The sequence below is a fragment of the Medicago sativa genome, chromosome 8 (assembly GCF_051527215.1).
Source record: "Medicago sativa cultivar Bolivia chromosome 8, Bolivia_mono, whole genome shotgun sequence".
Classification (NCBI taxonomy): Eukaryota; Viridiplantae; Streptophyta; class Magnoliopsida; order Fabales; family Fabaceae; genus Medicago; species Medicago sativa.
In genome coordinates this window covers 67,514,459-67,535,473 of record NC_140756.1, presented here as the reverse complement: position 1 = coordinate 67,535,473, position 21,015 = coordinate 67,514,459, and the positions used below count along the sequence as shown (strand labels likewise).

At 34.9% G+C, this 21,015-nt stretch overlaps 1 protein-coding gene across 1 annotated transcript; it reads left to right on the top strand.

Moving 5' to 3' along the window:
- Positions 1-3,242: 3,242 nt before the first annotated feature.
- LOC146900778 (transcription initiation factor IIE subunit alpha-like) lies at positions 3,243-12,291 on the top strand. The gene is made up of 10 exons (XM_085734285.1): positions 3,243-3,510; positions 3,661-3,783; positions 4,589-4,709; positions 5,415-5,540; positions 5,711-5,820; positions 5,926-6,115; positions 7,624-7,809; positions 9,012-9,248; positions 9,385-9,577; positions 11,826-12,291. The coding sequence occupies exons 1-10, from the start codon at positions 3,491-3,493 to the stop codon at positions 11,912-11,914; spliced, it is 1,395 nt and encodes a 464-aa protein (XP_085590411.1). The 5' UTR covers positions 3,243-3,490; the 3' UTR covers positions 11,915-12,291.
- Positions 12,292-21,015: the final 8,724 nt, after the last annotated feature.

Here is a 21,015-nt window from a genome sequence, read left to right as displayed (position 1 = left end):
TAGGTCATTTGAATTTTTGTCCCTGAAGTTACTAATCAGATGTAATTAGGACCATTTTTCAAATGATTAATATTTACAGTGGCAAATTGGAAGGATTAATAACTTAAGGGACGAAAATTCAAATGGTCTATATTTGCAGGGACGAAAGACATATTTAAGCCTTTTGTTTATAAAGTTGTTATATCATGTTGACCATGAAAAATGTTTTACAATTAATTTTAATTTTGTGTAAAAAAATTATAGTAAAAATATATTTTCGAATAAGAAGTGATCAAGACTTAGTTTCGTAAAATTAGTGGATAGATGATAAATTAACTCATGACTAATGAACTTATAACAAAGAGTTTACAAGACGAAGAGACCGAGAATGGCAAAAGTTGCTTGTCCAGGTGAATGCTCACAAGCAGGTGTCTGCCTCTCTGAAAGATTGGATAGATGAAAAAGATGTTGTTGCTCTTGTTGTTGAGGAGAAGAAAAGGAAATGAGATGTTATTATTGTTAGCTCCTCTCAACATACTATTGGGGTTCATAAATGTAAAAAGTTAGTGACCTCTACATTTGAGCCGAGAAATTTCAATGTTATTGGTGTCGCGACTTCAATATAAGTCCATAGTATCCTTGATCCGCCTTTGAGAGTATAATCTTTTAAAAATTTGCCAGCCTCCCATCAAAATAGTGGACACGTGAAGAAGCGGTGTGGCGTCCAAGATGGAATGAAGGTCAGTGTGTCGACCAGGATGGTTGGGTAAAGCACCTTCCTAAATTTGTTGACAATGGAGAGTCATCTTCCAAATATACATTGAATGCTACCAATGCCTTCTATGAGCTAGAAGGTAGCATGATGCTGAAGGAGGATGAGGGAAAAATGAAAAATGTTGGTGTCTTTGGAGCATGTATAGCCTCCTCGTCTTATCTCTTACGTGTTTTTTGTGGTCGTTGCAATTTGGAAGAGAGCGTTTAGAACTAAGAATATGTTGTGAAAATGCTGAAGAAATACAAGGCTTAATTGTATAAGAAGCGTGACGACGTGTGTAGTGCCACTAAAGCTTCTAAGTTGAAGTCGGATATGGAGAATTTGAAGAATGAGAAGTCCGTCAAGGACTTGAGGAAACCTTTGGAGGTTGAGAGGAAAGCTCGAGAAAATGTCCATAAGGTTGTTGTCAATGCGAGGACCGTGGTTGAAGGGTTGAAGCTTCAAGTCAATGGGTTGGAATCAGAGGTTAGAAAGTTGAAGACTGATAAAATCTCGTTGGGAGGAGAGATTGAAGGTTTCAAAAAGAAGAAGAATTTTGATCTTGATGAAAGTCAATTGTGATGACGAGGTCAAAGATGTAGTGGAATTTGTTTTCGGATTTGTTAAAGCCATCATACAAACTAAAGTGATAGCCCCTAAGGAGAAATTTGTTGAGGCGCTTTGCGCCAAGGCAATTGGAAATGGGGAGATCGTTGCGGGAAGCGATGGAGATGGGAAGGAGGATGATAATTCTGTGAATGGATAAGATGATCATGTTAGTTAACCTCATCTTGGTAAAGCTTGTGTTAGACAATGTGACAATTTAATAAAGAGAAATTCTTGCATGCAAACACACCTAACACATAAGGTTTTACAAACAACCACTAATAACTTGACACCTCATATATTTATTTATTTATGTTAAAAAAATAAAATAAAATAATTTGGAAATATTGAAGTGCGCTTTTGATCTGTCGTGCAACATTTCTCTCTCGTGTAGTGGCACTTCCAAACAGTTTTTCCATAATTTCTTCCTCCTTCATAACACCAAGCCACCAACCCATCTTGTGTCGTCACTTTGCAAATGTTTTTGCTTCTTTACTAAACAAAATTAACATATCGCTAGATAAGATTCACTCTTATATGCAATGGACCTATGTGGTTATTAAACCCTTATTGCTCGATGATGTTATTATGAGTGCTTCATGTTGTGAAACTTGTGTTGGTCAATTTAAGATCACCATTAAAAATACCATGTATAGGCAAGTTGCATCATAAGTAATGGTTATGTAAATTGGAAGCAAATAAATTATGAACTTTATAATTAGTTGTTTCTTGTATGTTGCAAAGATTATGTCCTGACAATTGTCTCAATATTCTTCAAAAGAAATATATGTACTAGTGGAACAACAACTTAGAAAGTCTCGTATCCACAAGAAAGAAACGGAGAAATGGATTCTTTTAAAGGCGAGAGCAAGGACCCCAATTCATTCTTAGGTGCTATGAGGGAGGAAGAAATTATGGAAATAGTTATACAGAAGAGAAAACAAAAGAAGAAAAAACGGTTTGGAAGTGCCACTAAACGAGAGAGAAATGCTTCAATATTTCCAAATTTTTTTTTAACATAAATAAATAAATGAGGTGTCAAGTTATTAGTGGTTGTTTGTAAAACCTTATGTGTTAGGTGTGTTTGCATGCAAGAATTTCTCATTTAATAAATCCAGTCCAAGAAGAATGATGATAGATACCAAGACCCGTCTTGCATCAAGTTTAATATAGTTGAAGAGAATCCCGAGATTATTTTTGAATTTATAGATGGGAGAATTTTGGTTTGTATCTTGATTTTCGCGTTTTATCTCTTTTTAGTTTGGTCCATTCAACATTTGGTTTTGGTTAGGAGGGGGTTTGTTGTGTTTATTTCGGCTGGATTGTTGTTGGACCCAGGCAATTGGGTCTCAGGTATTTGATCGGTCCAGAACATGTATCAATCACAGATATGTCTTCCTTTGTCAAAAAACAAATGTCTTTTTTTTTTTTTTTCTTCCAGAATTACGAATGACAAATATTTTATTAATGTTTTCAAAAAATATTTTTTCAAAGAATTTTTTTTTTTTAAGAACACGTAGGATATTTGGAATTGATGTATTTATATTTATACGGCTTCACCGAAGCAAAAGACAGCAAAACACTATTCTTTGTCTCTTCTACCGGGGTGATTAGATTTGAATCGCAAACAAAAACAAGATACTCTACGTGATGCATCCTCATTGCGATTAATGTTTCTTGTTATGGCATAATATTGGGCCCGTTTGTTTCAGATTTTTTTCAAAAAAAATCTATTTTTTCCCTTAAAAAAATTCACTTTTTTCATTTTTAAGTGTTTGTTTAGGATTTTTAGAAAAATCATTTTATCAAAAAAATCTATTTTGACCCTAAAATGAAAAGCTATTAGGAGTAGCTTTTCTCAAAATCTATTTTTTTAAAACTGAAACAAACGCACCCGTTAACGATCGTTCTTTCCACCGATGAAAGAAAGCGATTAACAAAACAGTAGACTAATCGAAGAAAGCGATTCAAGTTTTCTGGGGACACGTCAATTAGTTGGATTTGCGAATTCTCCGAATTAATTAAACTCGTTCGTGTTCTTCAAGTTCTCGCTCTTTCGTTTTCAAGTTGTCGTTCTCACCGAAGAACTCTCAATCAATCTCGCTACTCATCTCATCTAAACCCCACAAACTGTACTAAAACCCTATATCAATGATTGAGCCCTACAATAAGTACGAATTTCACTCTCCACTTCAAATGTGCATCAATTTTGCTTCCAAAAATATAAATGAGAAGAAAAAGAAACAAAATGCGTTTTTTGAGTTTGTAATTTAAAATATGTTATATATATGTAAATTTATTGATTGAATTTGCATTCATAGGCTTGTTAAACTCACTGCTAGAGCTTTCTATGATGATTATACCGGTAAAGAAGATAATCAGCCCAAAACTGGAAGAAGTGATAACAGAGGAATTGCCGTAGTCATCCTTGATGCCCTCACCAGGTTCAATTTATCAAGTTTAATCACAATGTACCTATGAGGCACAGACACTAATGGTGATAATTTAAGAAAATTAATTAATTTAACGTACCTACATATATAGGTGTCACGTGCTGACACATTTCGAATGCAACACATGCTTTTGACCAGAAGCGTCTGTGCTAAAATGTACATACTTTTTAACGAACAACTGATTTGCACAAGTTCAATTGATATTTTTTTCATCTTAAACACTTCTGATCAAAGGCTTGTACGGTTCGACAGGTGTCCATGTTTGACACACTGGCAAATTTGATTACATTTAATTATGCTATTTTCTTAAATTACTACAGGTTTCAACGCGTCAGTGTCGTGTCTGCTATCTGTGTAGTGATTCATAGTATAGATATAATTTAGCCGGTAGTAATTTAAGACAATGACATAATTGAATGTATTGTTATCACATATGTCCGTGTCGTGTGTCTGGTGTCCATGCTTCGTAGTATAGATATAGTTTTCCTGCAATTGTAGATTATTGGTGATTGATGATAGTTATGTTGAAAGTAGTGCGTTTATTCAAAATTACAAAGGAAAAAAACAAAGATTGGAAGTTACTTAAGTGAATTAGATAGCAGATTAGAGTCGTTACATATAAAGAAAGCGAAAATAGCCACGGAATATTTTGTAAGTGGCAGGGCAGTGAACAAATAATGCAAAAGTAATATAAGGTTAAACATGACTGTATTTGAATAATAGCAGGTTTATTTATTTAATTTGGAACGATTTATTTTATTTTGATAGTATTGGTCTGCTGTTAATTTTATACCAGGAAACAATGGATTAGAGAAGAAGACTTGGCAAAGGACCTCAAATTGCATACAAAGCAACTTCGTCGAACATTGTGCTTCTTTGAAAAAGAAAAGATTATCACTAGAGTTCATAGGAAAGAGGTAACTCTCCAGATCTGTCCATTCATTAGGTTGCAGTTGCTGTCATTTGTGAATTACACTTGGCTTGCTACCATTAGCCAATCAAATCAATATGTTCTGTTGTATGATCCGTAGCTTGATTGGGAGCACACTCGTACAGCTTAACAAAGATGTATGGTAGTCTGTAGAATGCTTATTACTGATTGCAGTTTGTCATTTCTATCACACTCTTTTTCCCTGCCTTGTGACTAGAAGCTTTGAAATCAAAGGACTTAAAGCCTCTGGGCCTATGACGCACGGACACATACACTGGACACAACACGGATAATAATTTGAGAAAATGACATAATTCAGTGTACTCATAGGTGTTGGACACCGACGCGTGTCCGACACCGGGACACACCTAATCCGAGGAGTGTCCGTGCTTCATAGCTCTGGGCCCATATACACACCCTTTTTTTTGTTTTGTTTGACAGATGTTATTTTTTTTTTAAGAGAAAAAGATGAAGAGAATGTAAGCTTTTCTAGATTATCATTTTAGAAGACTCCCTCCCTTGTGCATTGTGAAAGTAATTTTAAGAAAATAAATTATAGTATTCTAGATATTTAATGGTTATAATTCACACTTTCTGTCTGTAGATTTGCATGTGTGTGAGAGTTATGAGTGAATATATTTAGTCGCGTATGGATTTTATTCACATGTTTCTTATTGTATGATTTTCACAGACAGCAAAAGGTGCAAAAATATATAGTGCCGCTGTAGCTGCTACAGCTGATGCTACGAAAGGAAAAGATGGAGAAGAAAAGGTCAAGCTACACACACACTCTTACTGTTGTCTAGATTATGCACAGGTCAATCTCTCCACAAATTATATTCTTCAACTGTAGCTTTACCAATGATATTTAGTTGTTTTATTGCAGAGAGAAGGGAAAATCAATGTTATTTTGTCCGATTTTCAGACAATTCGTTTGAATCGGTACATCAGAATTTGGGCTTTAGGAAACTTGTGATTTTTTTGCAGATATATAAAGGGGTTAGGTACAGACTGCATCAGATGAAGCATAAGCTGAAAGATGAATTGGAGAACAAAAACACCGTTCGAGAATATATATGTACAAATTGTGGAAAAAGGTCTCAGTAATTCACTGTTCTATTTGTATCATGTTTTGTCATAGCTATTTTATTTGTATTGATGTATTTCTGTTCCATAATACTTGGGAATTTTAATTATTTTAGATACAACGCTTTGGATGCACTGCGGTTAATATCTCTTGAAGATGAAGAAGACTTCCATTGTGAATGTTGTAATGGAAAACTAGAGGTTGAAAGTGAAAAGTTAGCTGCTCAAGAAGGTGGAGATGGAGATGAGAATGCAAGAAGACGGCGGCGCGAAAAGTTAAAGGACATGCTTGAAAAATGGAGGTTTGTCATTTATTGAACCATTTGTTTCTATTTGTGGCTTCATATGTTGGATAATTTTATTTATATTTGTTGTTGTTGATGATCAGTATCAAAGTTGTTCGTTGGAACTGGGAAAATTCCTACTCAAAGTAGTTTATAGCAAGTGATGTTTGTTATCATGTTTTTGGGGTTAAGCCTTGTATTTAGTTAAACAAGCTATGAGGGACTTGGGGACTTCAGAGAAGCCTGATGCAGACCTCAACACCAAGAAGTTATATAATTAGAGAATAGCACAAATACTGAGAAATGTTTGATATTATAAAAAGGAAAATGGCAAATGCAGATAGGAACAATGCTTCTAATCCACCCACAGAGCTGAGCTCCACAGAGAGATATAATTCTCTGCCTACAACAGAAAATTCACTTCTGCCTAATCTCTCTCTACCCCCTTCCCACAACTTTATAACAGAATTTGTTACTAAATCAAAACCCTTCACTGACTCTACTGCCACATCAGCAGTCTTATTACTTACTATTTTTCCGCACATAAACTTTCCACACCTTGGGTCCACTTTGCTGACCCAAAATCCTTGTGTCCCTATCAAAACCGTATGAATTTATCACACGTATAGAGGTGCCTTGTTTTCATTTTAATATTCTAAAGACATCAAGTGGTAATTGTTTAGGATAATGGTTTTTCTATCTCTGCTTGGTGACGACTGCTCGAGCACCAAATCCAATTAGTTTGATATTCTAACTGAAGATTGTTTATACAGACATTGATGTCTCCCTAGAGTATCAAATATGCATGGAGAAATATATACATGCATACACCAGCATATATTTAATTTTAATTGATTAGTGTTGACCAGTGTCGAAGTGAATGCTTTTAGTATGCTAGACAACCAGACCAGAAATCTTCGACTCTCCCACAACATGACCAAAATGTGAAAAATACCTAGACCCACAATTGAAAAAAAAAAAAAACTTTATAGAATAACACATTCTATCAAGACCTCATAAAGATGAAATTGAAATTTGAAACACTCGTCTACATTCCACCAATGCCAACTATCCCCAAACACCCTGTGGGATTAGTGAACCAAGATGATACAGAAAAGTTGAAACATGGCAATCTTGCTCTGAACCAGCTCCAACGTGGAGATGTGCAATTAAGCCGTCAATGTAATACACCCAGCAAATTTACTTGAGGTCAACAATATTATGGGTTTTTACCCAGTGTATTAGTTCACGCAAGTATATGTAATCATTTTTACTAAAAAGAAGTATATGTAATGTAATCAAATTTTGTTGGGGCATGTACTCAGTAGAACTGTAAACTTTGGGCTGGTTTACAAGTCCGCTGACTGTACTCGCTGTTTAAAACAAACATGACTGAAGGTATCATTTATCTCCTCTTATTTTCATGATAAATTGCTAAAGTTTACACACTGACGGCCTTTACTTTTTGTAGCTTCTGTCCCGCAATTTGATTTGCATGTTATGACTGTTGTACCTCTTGTGCTAGTGCAGGTACAACTCAAGCCTCTAATAGACCAAATCGGTCGGGTAGAAGACTTGCCTGTTCCAAAATTTGGCAGTCTTCAAGCATGGGAAGCTCGGGCTAGTGCAGCTGGGCGTGCAGCTAATGGAGATAATGCTGGTGATTCTAATCTGGGATATAATGGAGCACCACTGCCATACAGCGGAGATACCAAGGTAACATTATGCTGTTTTAAAGGCGTTGTCGTTTCTGGCTTGCAGAGTATTAGGTATCAAAAATTGGAAAGAAAAAAGATAAAATGTTAGAAAGGGAAGTAAAATGCAGTGAGAGAGTGATAGAATTTACTTTAAATATTCTGCCACTGAAATACTGTACTGAACCTTTGAAGTTTCTGGTACATATAGTTGCTAGCTGAGTTAACATCTTAACTAACTATGCCAAGTGGCTGCTGGTTAACTGACTTACAAAATATAAGTGTTATACTTGTAAGACAGATAGACCGAGCAACCATACTATGTTCTTTTTCTCATCAATTTTCTTGGATCTCTCCCCTAGTTTTGAATGATATATTATCCTCTTCATTGTACATTCTCTCTGAATTTGATTTTTCTATAAAGCTGAAAAACTCAATTTTTGTTTTAGTTTGGTCAATATAATTTTCCTTTACATTTGTTGACGAATGCGAACTTTTCTTGCCCTTTAAGTTAGTACTGAAAGTTGTAATGCTAATTTTCCTTTCCACGGTCTTGTCATTCGAAAAAATTATCTGTCCCTCTCTTATAGCAGACATTAATTAGAAGGGGATCTATCAAAATTCGTCGATACCTATGAAGAAAAAGATGAGACACAAATTTTTGTCATGACCTTGCCATGTGAAAATTTAACACGAGAGACTCCAGTCTGATAAGCTCTTGGGATAGAGGGAAACTGTTAGAAGGGAGAGGAGGCATAGCAGAATGAGGCAGGTGGTATTTGATGAGTGGAGAGAGAGAGAGAGAGAGAGAGAGAGAGAGAGACCAGGAATTATTTCTATATATTAGAGAGGGGTCAATGTGAGTTGGATAAGAATTGGGTAATGGTGGTAAGGCTTTGGCCTTGGTGGGACTGATGTCTTCTTAGCAATAATTAGTTGGGGTACATTGGTATACTGTTTTAGGAGCCTACTGCTCTATTGTTTTACTTTTCACCATTAATATCATCTGGTAATGGAATTTATTACGGTTCTGTTTAAGTATAATTTGTAGTTTATTTGGTTTCTAGTACATATCTCTCGAAGGTAGTTAACATGTCAGTCTGTGCGTCCAGTGTATGACAAACATGCTTTCTTGGTTCCATGTATAGCTTATAATTTTAGCATCCACCATTTCTTCCTTGAAAATATTGAAATGTTAAGTAATCTATAAATAAATGTGGACAGGTGGTGGTTGACTTCAATGGTACTGAAGGCAAAGGAGAGGGTGTTAAATCTGAAACTGACAGTACATCTTTAAAGGTTTTGCCTCCATGGATGATTACATCAGGTATGAATCTTATGAAGGAACAGCGCGGAGAGGTGAAGCAGGAAACAAAAATGGATGGGACTTCAACTTCCACAGCAGCTCAATACACAGACGAGAAAAAGTCAACAACTGGGCATGATGATAAAAATATACAGGCTCGTAAATTTTGATATACTGCTATTTTATATTTTATTTTTTATGTTTTGATGCTTTTTGCTTGATTTCCTTGTCCCTGCCTCCCGATGGCACAAGAAAGTTTTTGATCACTAGGATTTATGTTACCTTTTATAGGATGAGTATATCAAGGCTTATTATGCCGCTTTACTTAAGAAGCAACACGAATTGGAAGAAGCTGCGAAAATTCCCCAAGATGTGAACACAGCAGATGATCCTTCTAGCAGTACTTCCAATCGCCAAGTTGGCATGAAATCAAAACGCAAGGAAGATGATGATGGTACTGAGTGGGAAGAGGCTCCTGTTAAAGGTACATTTTATTCTTTACAATCTGATTACACTGAAATTTGGATCCTTAGAGTGCAAGTCTAGAATACATGTTTATATGACTGCTAATTGTTGCATACATGTTTAATGCCTTAACTTACCTCCCATTTAAGAAAGTATAAGACAAGTTTTAAGCACTCTGATTACTTACAGGTTTGATTATATTATTGTTTGGTTTATTTTTCTCCCTTAATTTAGTTTAAATTATATTATTACCATGCATGATCATCACCCTTGATCCACTTTAGAGCTTTATTATTACAAATGTAATTATTGTTATACACAAAAGCGACAATAACTAAGAATGAATGATAGGAATACTCAACATCTTAACAGGTAAAAAGTCCCATGAGCTTAGCTCAGTTGGTAGGGACAATGCATAATATATGCAAGGGCCGAACCCCGGACACCTCACTTATTCACCTTAAAGGTGAATCTAGCCCCTTGGCTACTTGACCAAAAATCTTAACAGGTAAAAAGTGTCATTAAATAGGCAGAATAATCTCTAATTTCTGAAGGAAAGAAGTCCACATGCAGAGGTTCAACTGGGGTTGAACATGTTATACTTTGATTATAAAGATTTTTACCAAATTCTTATATACTTTGATTATAAAGATTTTTACCAATTTCTTTAAGAGATGAGATATACCTTTAATGTTCAATTAGTTTTTTTTTTTTTTTTTGGGTTTGAAAAATGTCAGCGACAAATCTTTCAAATAATTTAGTAATTATAGGTTGCACTTTTCAACAATCATAATCAGTATTTTTATATTTTTGTTTAAATCCTTGCAAAAATAAAAAATAATTTACAATGGTAGCTTGGTGTTCCAGTTCCGCCTTTGCTCTCAAGGTCATCCAAGAGTTAACTTAGGCTGGTTGTCATTCTTTAGTTGGTTCGGAATACGGCTTTAAGTTGTAGTTGGTCATAGTTGTGTTGCATTGCAGCTATTGGCATGCCAAGGCCTATGGTAGCCTGGATACTCTAAAATTGAAGACGTATCTGTGTCGGATACCAAAACTCCTAGGACACTTCCGGATACATATCATAATATATTTTTTATTATTTTAAAAAACATATATTATCAGATACGTTTGAAATACTTCGTGGATACTCCTAGGAAACTTCCAGATAGGTATCCTAGAAGTAGCGTTTTTTTTATTAGCATATCTAAGCCGTATCGTTTCTTAAATTTCAAAAATTTATCGTATCCGTATCGTATCGCTCCTGTACCAGTACTACATATCCGACTTCATGGGTCACGGCCAGTTGCATAGTGGCCATGGGATAAATGATGTTGTTGGCTGTGGAATATTCAAGGTAGATTTAAATTTATCGCTCAGAAAATGGGTCAACATTTACCTTGACGCTTAACAGCGATGGGAAGGTGGTTTTGATAGTAGCTTTGGGTGATGTCATGATGATTGTGGTATCATTGGATGGCCATCGTATGAATGTTGCTGATGGTGGTGGAATAAATAAGGTAGACGTAAATTTAGTATCTGTAAGAAATTGGGAGAATAGGTGATGCGATGCAATAGCATGAAAGAGAATGTTGATGCTTACTAGGGATGACAAGAAAGTAATGGCAGCTAAAGTGGTAGCTGATGGTGATGCCATGATGATTGTAGTGAAAGGGACAGCAGTTGTAATGGTAGGAGGTACATATGGGATATAGTACATACACTTAGTAAAAACTTTCATATGATGAGAATCTACAGACCCTCTGAGTAATGTATGAGTGAGTATTTTTTAGTGTGAAATTGATTTTCATTACCTATTTGGAATCCTCAACTAAAATATGAATTATTTTAATACCTTTTGTGAAATATTTCAAAATCTCCAATTCCAAAAGAATTTCATAGGAGGCATTTGCTTTAAGAAAAATAAAATGACGTATAGAGGGCATCGTTTTAATTCCAAAAATCAGAGGGGGGTTTTCGTAGACTTAGCAAACCCAGCCTCACGAATTTAATATAATAACTTCTGGCTACCCCCCAGCCTCACGAATCTGGTTCCAGGAGAACCATGTGTTAAGATGTTGACAATGAGGTCATTGAGTAGGAGCTTGTTTATTATTGATCTGAACATCTTTAATTTTTCAGAATTAACTGTGTAAAAGTGTTAACGTTGAAAAATAGTGTGTTCAATTCTTAATACTCTATTATTCTATCCTTTGGTTGATAATGTTATTTGTGTGCCATCATTACTGATCTTAGTGTAACTTTTAAAGGAAATGGAGGTTACAAGGTGGATTTGAATGTTGAAGCCGATGCTCCAGCAGAAGACAATGAAGATGATGTCGACTGGGAAGAAGGTTGATGGAAGAAAAAAAAATTTGTAAAGTCATTATGAATGTAATGGCTTATTCTGATCTGCAAGGACATGTCTTATAAGTTATTATAACTATATAACACAACTTCAAACGACACAAGATCGGAGTTAGCTGTGTGCATGTTTTTGTGAAAGGAAGTTTTCATGGTCACAACCGTGGTCACAAGTCTTGGGAACACTCACAAAAGTAAAATTAAAATGTAGAATTAATTTTTTGATTATTTTTGAAATAATTAAAAGAATAGAACGTTGAATAGAACTAATCTTTTGTGAGTGTGATATCTATTTGGCATAGATGCGTCCTGGTTTGAGAGGAGATGTACAGTTGACTTTTAAGTTAATCATCAGTTTTGAACTTTTCATCATATATTGGTTGACTAGATATCCCTAATTTGTAACTTTGCATGTTATGACTTATGACTGGCCAAAATATAGTGTTCTGGCTCCATTTTGTTATGACTACATTACCAATGAATACTTTGATTTGTGAATGGTGGGCCCTCCCAATGAAGAAATGGTAAGCTCTGAATTATTCTACTCCTTCCATATTCCCGACAAGGCCATTCATTTTGGTAAATTCATCCAAGTTGTCCATTCCCCCAAGATATAGAATGGAAGTGTATAAAGATGGGCAGTTAGGTCATTGCTGGCTCCCATCTTTAATCAAAAGTCTAAATTGATATCCCAATAATTTGGGTTTGATAATTTGTTTAAGTGTTTTTCACTATTTTAGCATAGTATTTTTTTGAAGTTTTATGATTATATATAATTTACAAGACATCAAATTTTAAAAATGGTGTAATCTATTAAATGAAAAATAATGCCACATAATCCGTTTCCTTTGCTTTACGCTATTTATTGGACTACATGGTTCGCAAGCATTTGAATATTACTGCTTTGTTTTTCTGTTTTTGTTTTGTTATATAAATAATGAACCAAGATGCAAAATCCATGTATTTTGTTATATAAAAATATATATTGTATCATTCATATTTCATATGGAGGCAGCATGTTTCCCTTACTCAATCATCACGGAAAATACAATCAAATAGTAAGACCCACCTGCACAATCCCTTCATTAAGGATACATGGGATATGAGCAATGTATCAATTATTTGTTTATATCAGTCAAAATAAGCAATATATTTGAAAGTGGACATGTGAAAGAGTCTAATTGAAGCAATGTTTTCAGCTCCACGATGCAACTTTAGCGTGTTCCAATGTATATATATAAAAATACAGACTATATAGACGTGTGAATTGGCACACTATAGCTTGCATATAAATTAATTAAAATATTAAACTGTCCATAAGACTTAGCTCAACTAGCCATCTTGATATTGCTAGCTAGATTGAACAATGTTATCTGAGTTCAACCTGGAGACCTGCGGATGTGTCTATGAGTTTTAAATGGTGTTTGTAATTTCGTCTATGAACAAAAAAAATTAATGTAATGATATGAGTATTTATTGCCAGCTCGTTTCTACTTGCACTAACTTGTGTCAATGTCGATGATAGTCAATATGTTAATAATCAGAAAAGAGGGAAGAAAAAATATATGTTGGAGTCTAAGTTTATATTCTTTGTTTAAACACAAGCGTCTGTCATTTTCCAAATAAAAAACAAAAATGAGAGTCAAAGTAATCTCATAACTTTTTTCTCTCTTTTAAGTTTCTGCCGACTACTATACAAATAAATACTATAATATAAATAGTACTATAATTTTTTTTTGTTGAGAGAATAAATAGTACTATAATATAATATAATATAATATAACTTTAACCCAGAAAACCGGAAAAGGCATAGGGGGAGATGTTTAAATGGATTCACATACAATGTTTCCATTTTAATTTTTGGCTAAATTACTCTGTGAATAATACTTAGGTTAAATTTTTAAATGGATTACTATAATTAAGTGTATGCTTGGTTTCACTTATAAAGAGATCATAATTGATTCTGGAGTTGTAGAATTGATTCCGATATGTTTAATCGTTTTCGAGTAGAATTGATTTTTAAACATAAATTTATAATTTAACTCACTTTTACATTAATATATTCAACTATAAATCATTTTATCTTCAACTCACTTGTAGTGAGAATCAATTTTACAAAACAGGACCAAACATACACTTATAAGTTTATGCTAGAAGTAGAACAACAACTCTAATTCAAAAGTAAACATATAAAAAAAAAAAAACAAACACATAAAGACATATTTATTATAATATCTTTACTACAATCTCATTTTTAGGATTACCCTTGAATTGTACCCATCTCGAGTCAACTTCCCACTTATTAGTAAATTATGAGTCATATTCAAGAATTTCTAATTATATTGGTAGTTGTACATGTACTATTTATTTTTATTTTCTAATTTTTTAATTAATAAATAATTTATTTTTGAGGGTTTTTTTAAGGATCTATAGTAAGGGCTCCTTAGTCTTCTCACATAGCTTCATCATATTCACCAAAAACAAAGCGCAATATGTCTGAAATAGTAGATGCTTTGTGTTTAAGTTACAAAACAAAATTGGAATTTTGTCATATGATACAATTTATTTATCTATATATCTATTGAATAACAGATTAATTGATTGGTTGTCCTTCCAATTAAGTACTATTTCGTTGGACAAATGCTGGTATTATTATTCACTCATTGCCACTTTTATTCTGATTTCATATATTTATACCCGTTACTATGTACCCCTATAATCACAAACTTTTTGACCTCTTCTAGTTCTAGTGGTAATACCAATATATATTTCAAGGTTTGACACTTTGCTCTTAAATGACCTTATGTTCCTTGAACGCAAAGGAAGCTTCATTGGAAGAAGAATGCTCGACAATCCTGCCCCCTCTCCGCATCTACTGGACCTTCCAAATTAATTCAACCCCCTAATTTATTATTATACCATATAGTCATATAACATACACACACACATATATATAATTTATAAGCTAAAGTCTTATGGAAGCAAGCACTCCCTCATGTCAAGCTACCATAACAAAATAATTTCATATGCATGCTTAGCACCTTGTCAAACCTTCAAAACTTTCCCTTCCTCTAAAACCTCAAATATTCATCAAATTCTTCTTCCAAAAATCTCTCCCTCCCTCCATGCAATCATTTCAATCTCTTTGTACTTCACTTTCATTGCCATGACCATCAAACTCCAACATGTACTTAGTTTTATTATTTGGTTATTCCTATTTTTTATACTCTTTCATATGTTTTTTGGTTTCAAATCAAATACTAGTACTAGTGGGAAAACCATAATCACTAGAAGCACCAAGTTTCCGCTTTCTCAAAGTAGGAAAATGTTAGCAACTGGATTTGATTTCACCCCATTTATCAACCGGCACCGCCAAAGTCGTCATCATCGGCATCAAGATCACCACTACCGGAGTCACACGCGGGCGGCTCACCCTAATGAGCCAAAGAAATCGGAGATCGATCCATTGTATGGTGTTGATAAACGCCTTGTTCCAACTGGTCCAAATCCTTTGCACCATTAATGAGGTTCATATACTTTTTTATTTTAATTTATTCTTCATCATTATACTGTAATAAACTTGTGTAGTGAAAATTTTGTTATATATATGTGAATCCTCTCTTTATTGACTGTCCATTTTTGTTACAATTATTATTCATATATGTATGGTGAATATTACTATTGATCTTATAATTTTTCATAAATAAAATATTCTTCAATATTATTCTATTAATGTTCTAAATTCAGTTTTTGGTGCCTCAATTTCGGTCTAACGTGAATAATGAACTTATAATAATGTAGGTAGAATTTTAATCACACACACAAACAATCATGGCCAACTCAATTTGTTTAAGCAATATGCACCAATTATTAAGAATATGGATGCATCTTAAATGTTATACAAATTGATTGAAAAAAGTTAGAATATGTATTTTGTTTGATTTGCAGTGGTTGGGACGGCACGGCACATCACGGGAAATAAAGAAATTAATTAATAATTGATTAGATATCTGAAGTGGACATGCAATTTAATATTGAGATTAGTTGTGATTGTGATAATAAGGGACTTTAGAAAATAAGTACGTGTGATAATAATAAGGGATATTGCTACAAAGGGTTGACTTTTATGAATGAATGAACCATACATGACGCATATTTCACATGGATGCTTACGTAGGTCTTTGCTGTAATTGTTTGAATTTGGGCTTAAAAGTTTGTTGTACAAAAAGTAACATTTTACTATCACATCAGGGTAATTTTTTTCCTCCTTCGTGCTAAGGTTTTATCACTTTTAAATTTTCAATTTTGTACCTTTCTAATTTCAATATGGGTGGGTACTTACTAGTTTGGTGAAGTTTAACTACTTCATTTTCATTTTCTACATACATGACACGATTCAATGTCGACTTTAAAGCTCGGTGGAGGAGTTATGGAATCTGATGAGTATTTGAAATTGAAAGGATTGTGAAATGGGTGATGTGGCCTCTTTTTGGTCTGTTTGGTGGAGTGGTTAACAATTACTACTAACATTGTGGCTTTGGTATAGCAATTGGGACCCTTCTCACTCTTCCTTTTCCTTATACCATCTCTAATTGTTCGTGCTTCTATCATGGGTGGAACTATTTGCTCATCTATGTAGTTGACTTAGATATAGTGGTGACTCCACTTTATTATTATTATTATTATTATTATTTATGAATCAAGAGAGCATGGAAGACATAAAGGAAAAGCTAGACATCTTAACTAGATTGACACCTCATATAACTGCTCTCATCTTATACCATTTACTTTAAAATTTTATTAAAAAAAGAAAAAAATGTATAAGAAGGGAGACTAGATCATGTTGTTTTTCGATTTAAAATATACCGAACGAAATTACTGGGTGAGTCACGACCAGGTCGCTTTCTTTAAGACGTTTCGCGGCACTACCCTAGTTTGTGCAAGGTAGACTAACAACCACGCCGTCTCCAGGATAAAACAGCCCAGATCACTGTTACGAGTATATACTGCACAGTATATAGTCGCTCGAGAATTACACCTTAAAGTATGGTTCAATCGTTTGATCGAAGTCACTCGATACGGTACGTAACCGCTCTATTCGAAACAGTATGGTTCAATCGTTCGATCGAAGCCACTCGATACGGTACGTAACCGCTCTATTCAAAACCGACGGGACAGAAAGGAGTAGAAGCAGAAGAAACTTGTTAAAACAAGTCGGAGGGAGAAGAGAGGAAAAAGCACAGGAAGCATCGACTGTGAATTTTCGGTGTAAAGAATGAATGGGGCGAGCTCTCCTTTTATAGGGAGAGTATGTAACAAAAAACGAGTAACTTGGGGATTAAGTTTGCTTAATCCTTAAGCAAACGCGTTTTGTTTCTTAATTGGATATATCCGGAAGTTTCTGGAAACGCGTTTTGGATCGGGTCGGATCGTAACAAATTTATTTGTTACGCGTAACGCTTACAGATAATGATTAAATTAATTAATTAATTAATTTAACATTTTCAAGTGACAAAATATATATATATCATTTTTTTTATTCCACGACCCAAGCCCGGTCGGACGGATGGCGGCGGCGTCGTCGCGCACGTGATATATATATTTTGTAAGCGTTCACCCGTTCACAAAATTGGGTACCCCAAGGGCACACCCTTGAAGGTCACTTTGCCCATATATAAACACTTACTAGTTGGGGTGACCCTCCAATGTGGGACATTTTTAAGTCACACCCACACACTAGTTCTTTCATAGTGTTTTTCTTTCCAATTTTCTTCACTAGAATGACTAGTGTTCCAACAATCCCCCACTTGACTTCAAAATGGTTTCGAGAAATAACGTAAAACGTTTCCATAAGATTTGCTAATATACAAAGGTGTCGCCAACAACTTGAACCTTTGCATAGTGGAAAGTATTCTGATTTAACAAGAGTTGCTTACAACATTGAACTCTATCTCAGACATAGAATCCACACACAAACCTTTTCATAGGTGTATTCTAAAAGCCCGTGCGTTTTAAGGCCCTGCACGTGTATCCCGGTTTTAACGAATGCTCTAGGAATTCTGCCTCGAAATTCCATAGGACCGGCCTAAGTTCCACATTCGTATAGGTGAGTCTATCAAGGGTACTCCTGTAGCTGTGTACCCCACTCAACATAGAGTATAGATCTCATTAAGAGTTACTATTACCTCATCCTTCTTTCGCTGCAGGATCATGCTTTCTATATTTTTTCTCTCATAGCATGTTCTACCACTTCATGACTTGTTTTTACCCATTGAACCTAAATCTTGGGATCTCCAGTCATATAGGTCGGGTTACCATCATTCAGTGGGCTATAGACATTAGTCCCATCCTACTGGATGTTTCTCAGACTTTCTCTCTATTAAGTCCTTTCGTCAAAGGATCAGCTAAGTTTTCTTTTATACGTACAAAATCAACTCTAACCGCTCCATTAGAGATACACTCTCTAATCGTGCTGTGTTTTCGCCTTATCTGTCATCTCTTACCATTGTAATAACGATTCTTAATCTTTGCAATAGCCGCGGTACTATCGCAATGAATTAACACAGCTGGCAACGGTTTCTACCATAAAGGGATTTCAGCTAGCAAGGATCTTAGCCAACTTGCTTCTTCACTAGCAGTAGCTAGTGCTATCATCTCGGATTCCATTGTGGACTGAGCCAGAATGGTCTGCTTCTTAGACTTCCAAGAAACAGCTCCTCCAGCTATGCTAAATATATAGCCGCTGGTCGCTTTGGAATCATCCGACAAGGTGTTCCAATCTGCATCACTGTACCCTTCAAGTACAGCAGGATATTTTTGATGATGCAGTCCTAATGTCATAGTCCCTTTCAGGTATCTCGTGACTCTCTCAATAGCATGCCAATGCTCCTTGTTTGGCCTACTTGTAAATCTGCATAAGAGTCCCACGACATAAGCAATGTCGGGTCTAGTACAATCAGTGGCATATCTGAGACTGCCAATGATGCTCGCATATTCAGTTTTTCTAACACCATCTCCAGTGTTCTTAAAAAGTTTTACACTTGGATCATAAGGTGTGTTTGCAGTTTTTCAATCAAAATAGTTATATTTCCTTAATATCTTCTCAACGTAATGAGACTGATCCAAGGAAATTCTTTTATCTGATCTAGTAATCTTGATGCCAAGAATTACGTCTGCTTATCCTAGGTCCTTCATATCAAAGTTGTTACTCAACAGTGATTTCACAAAATTTATGGCAGGAATGTTTGACCCAAATATGAGTAGATCGTCTACATATAGACATATGATAGTGCAAACATTTTTATCATACTTGTAATAAATACATTTGTCACTTTCATTCACTTTGAACTCATTCGAAATCATTAAGTTGTCAAACTTTTCATGCCATTGCTTAGGGACTTGTTTTAGACCATATAGAGATTTGTCTAACTTACAAACTTTGCTTTCCTGTCCATGGACTACAAAACCTTCAGGTTGTTCCATATAGATTTCTTCTTCCAACTCACCATTCAAAAAAGCAGTTTTCACATCCATTTGGTGTACTATCAAGTTATAAACAGCAGCCAAGGAAATTAGTACCCTTATGGATGTGATTCGAGTAACTGGTGAGTAGGTATCGAAAGAATCTATATTTTCTCTTTGTCTGAAACCTTTGGCTACAAGGCGTGCCTTGTATTTATCAACAGTTCCATCATGTTTCAGTTTCTTTTTCAAAATCCATTTATAACCTATTGGTTTGCAGCCTGGAGGCAGTTCAGCCAAGTGCCATGTTTCATTAGACAGTAGAGAATCCATTTCATCATTTATGGCTTCTTGTCATAAGTCTGCATCCAAGGAAGACAAAGCTTCTTTGAGATTTGATGGATCCTCTTATAATGTATTGACCACATATTCAGGTCCATACTCTTTAGCAGTTCTTGCTCTCTTACTTCTTCGAAGTTCTGTTACATCAGTTATGATGCTCTTATCACTATCCCTAATCACTGGATTGTGATCAGGTGTAGAGTTCATATTTGCGCCCCCACTATTGCCCCCACTATCTCTTGATAGAAAGGGAAATTTCGTTTCATAAAAATCGGCGTCATTTGATTCTATGATCACTTTAGCCTTTAGGTCATAAAACCTATATGTTTTACTGTTTAAGGCATACCCAATGAATACACATTCATAGGCTCTACTGGCTAGTTTGACTCTCTTCGGATTGGGAATTCTAACATAGGCTAAACAGCCCCATGTTCGGAAATAAGACAAGTTTGGTTGTCTTTTCTTCAAAATTTCATAAGGAGAAATTTTGTTCTTAGTTTTAGGTACTCTGTCTAGCACATAGCTAACAGTCAGTAAAATTTCTCCCCACCAATGAGGCGCTGCACCAGAATTAAGCATGATAGCAACTACTAATTCGGTAAAGGTTCGATTTTTTTCTTTTCGCTTTACCGTTCATCTCAGGAGAGTAAGGTGCAGTTGTTTTATGAATTATTCCGTGCTCTTTATAATACTCATTGGATGTGTGTGATAAATATTTAGTGCCTCTGTCACTACGATAACGCTTGATTCTTTTATTGAATTGATTTTCAATTTCTTTAACAAATATTTTAAACATATCAAGCGCTTCACTTTTGTTTTTCTTTTCATTAAATACACATAAGTGTAATCAGAGCAATCATAAATAAAAGTTATAAAGTATCTTTGCCCGTTTTTAGTCAGATTACCATCAAGTTCACATATATCAGAATGTACTAATTCAAATGGTTCGGTTTCACTTATTACAGATTTATGAAATCCTTTTGTTATTTTTGCTTGACTACAAAATTGACATTTTTCAAATTCATTCAGAGAAAAAAAACTAACATTCATTCAAAGATAACTTAGGAATTAAACCGATATTGCTCATATTAGAAATGATTCGTTTATTAACGTGACAGAGTCGTGCATGCCAAATAAGAACCAACCATCAGATTCACACACCATGTTGATCCACCAATCATCAGATCCACCCAGCATGTTGACTTCAGTTGTCATTGCAGTATATGGCTGCTCCTCATTTGTTGTCAAGTGAGTCTAAGCTTGAGCCGGTCTACTGGATGGGTTTCTACACTT

Coding starts and splice junctions, on each gene's coding strand:
- LOC146900778 (XM_085734285.1), top strand. CDS start 3,491: ATGATTGAGCCCTACAATAA. Junction 6,116..7,623: donor TGCTTGAAAAATGGAGGTTT/GTCATTTATTGA, acceptor GTGCTAGTGCAG/GTACAACTCAAGCCTCTAAT. Junction 9,578..11,825: donor GGAAGAGGCTCCTGTTAAAG/GTACATTTTATT, acceptor TAACTTTTAAAG/GAAATGGAGGTTACAAGGTG.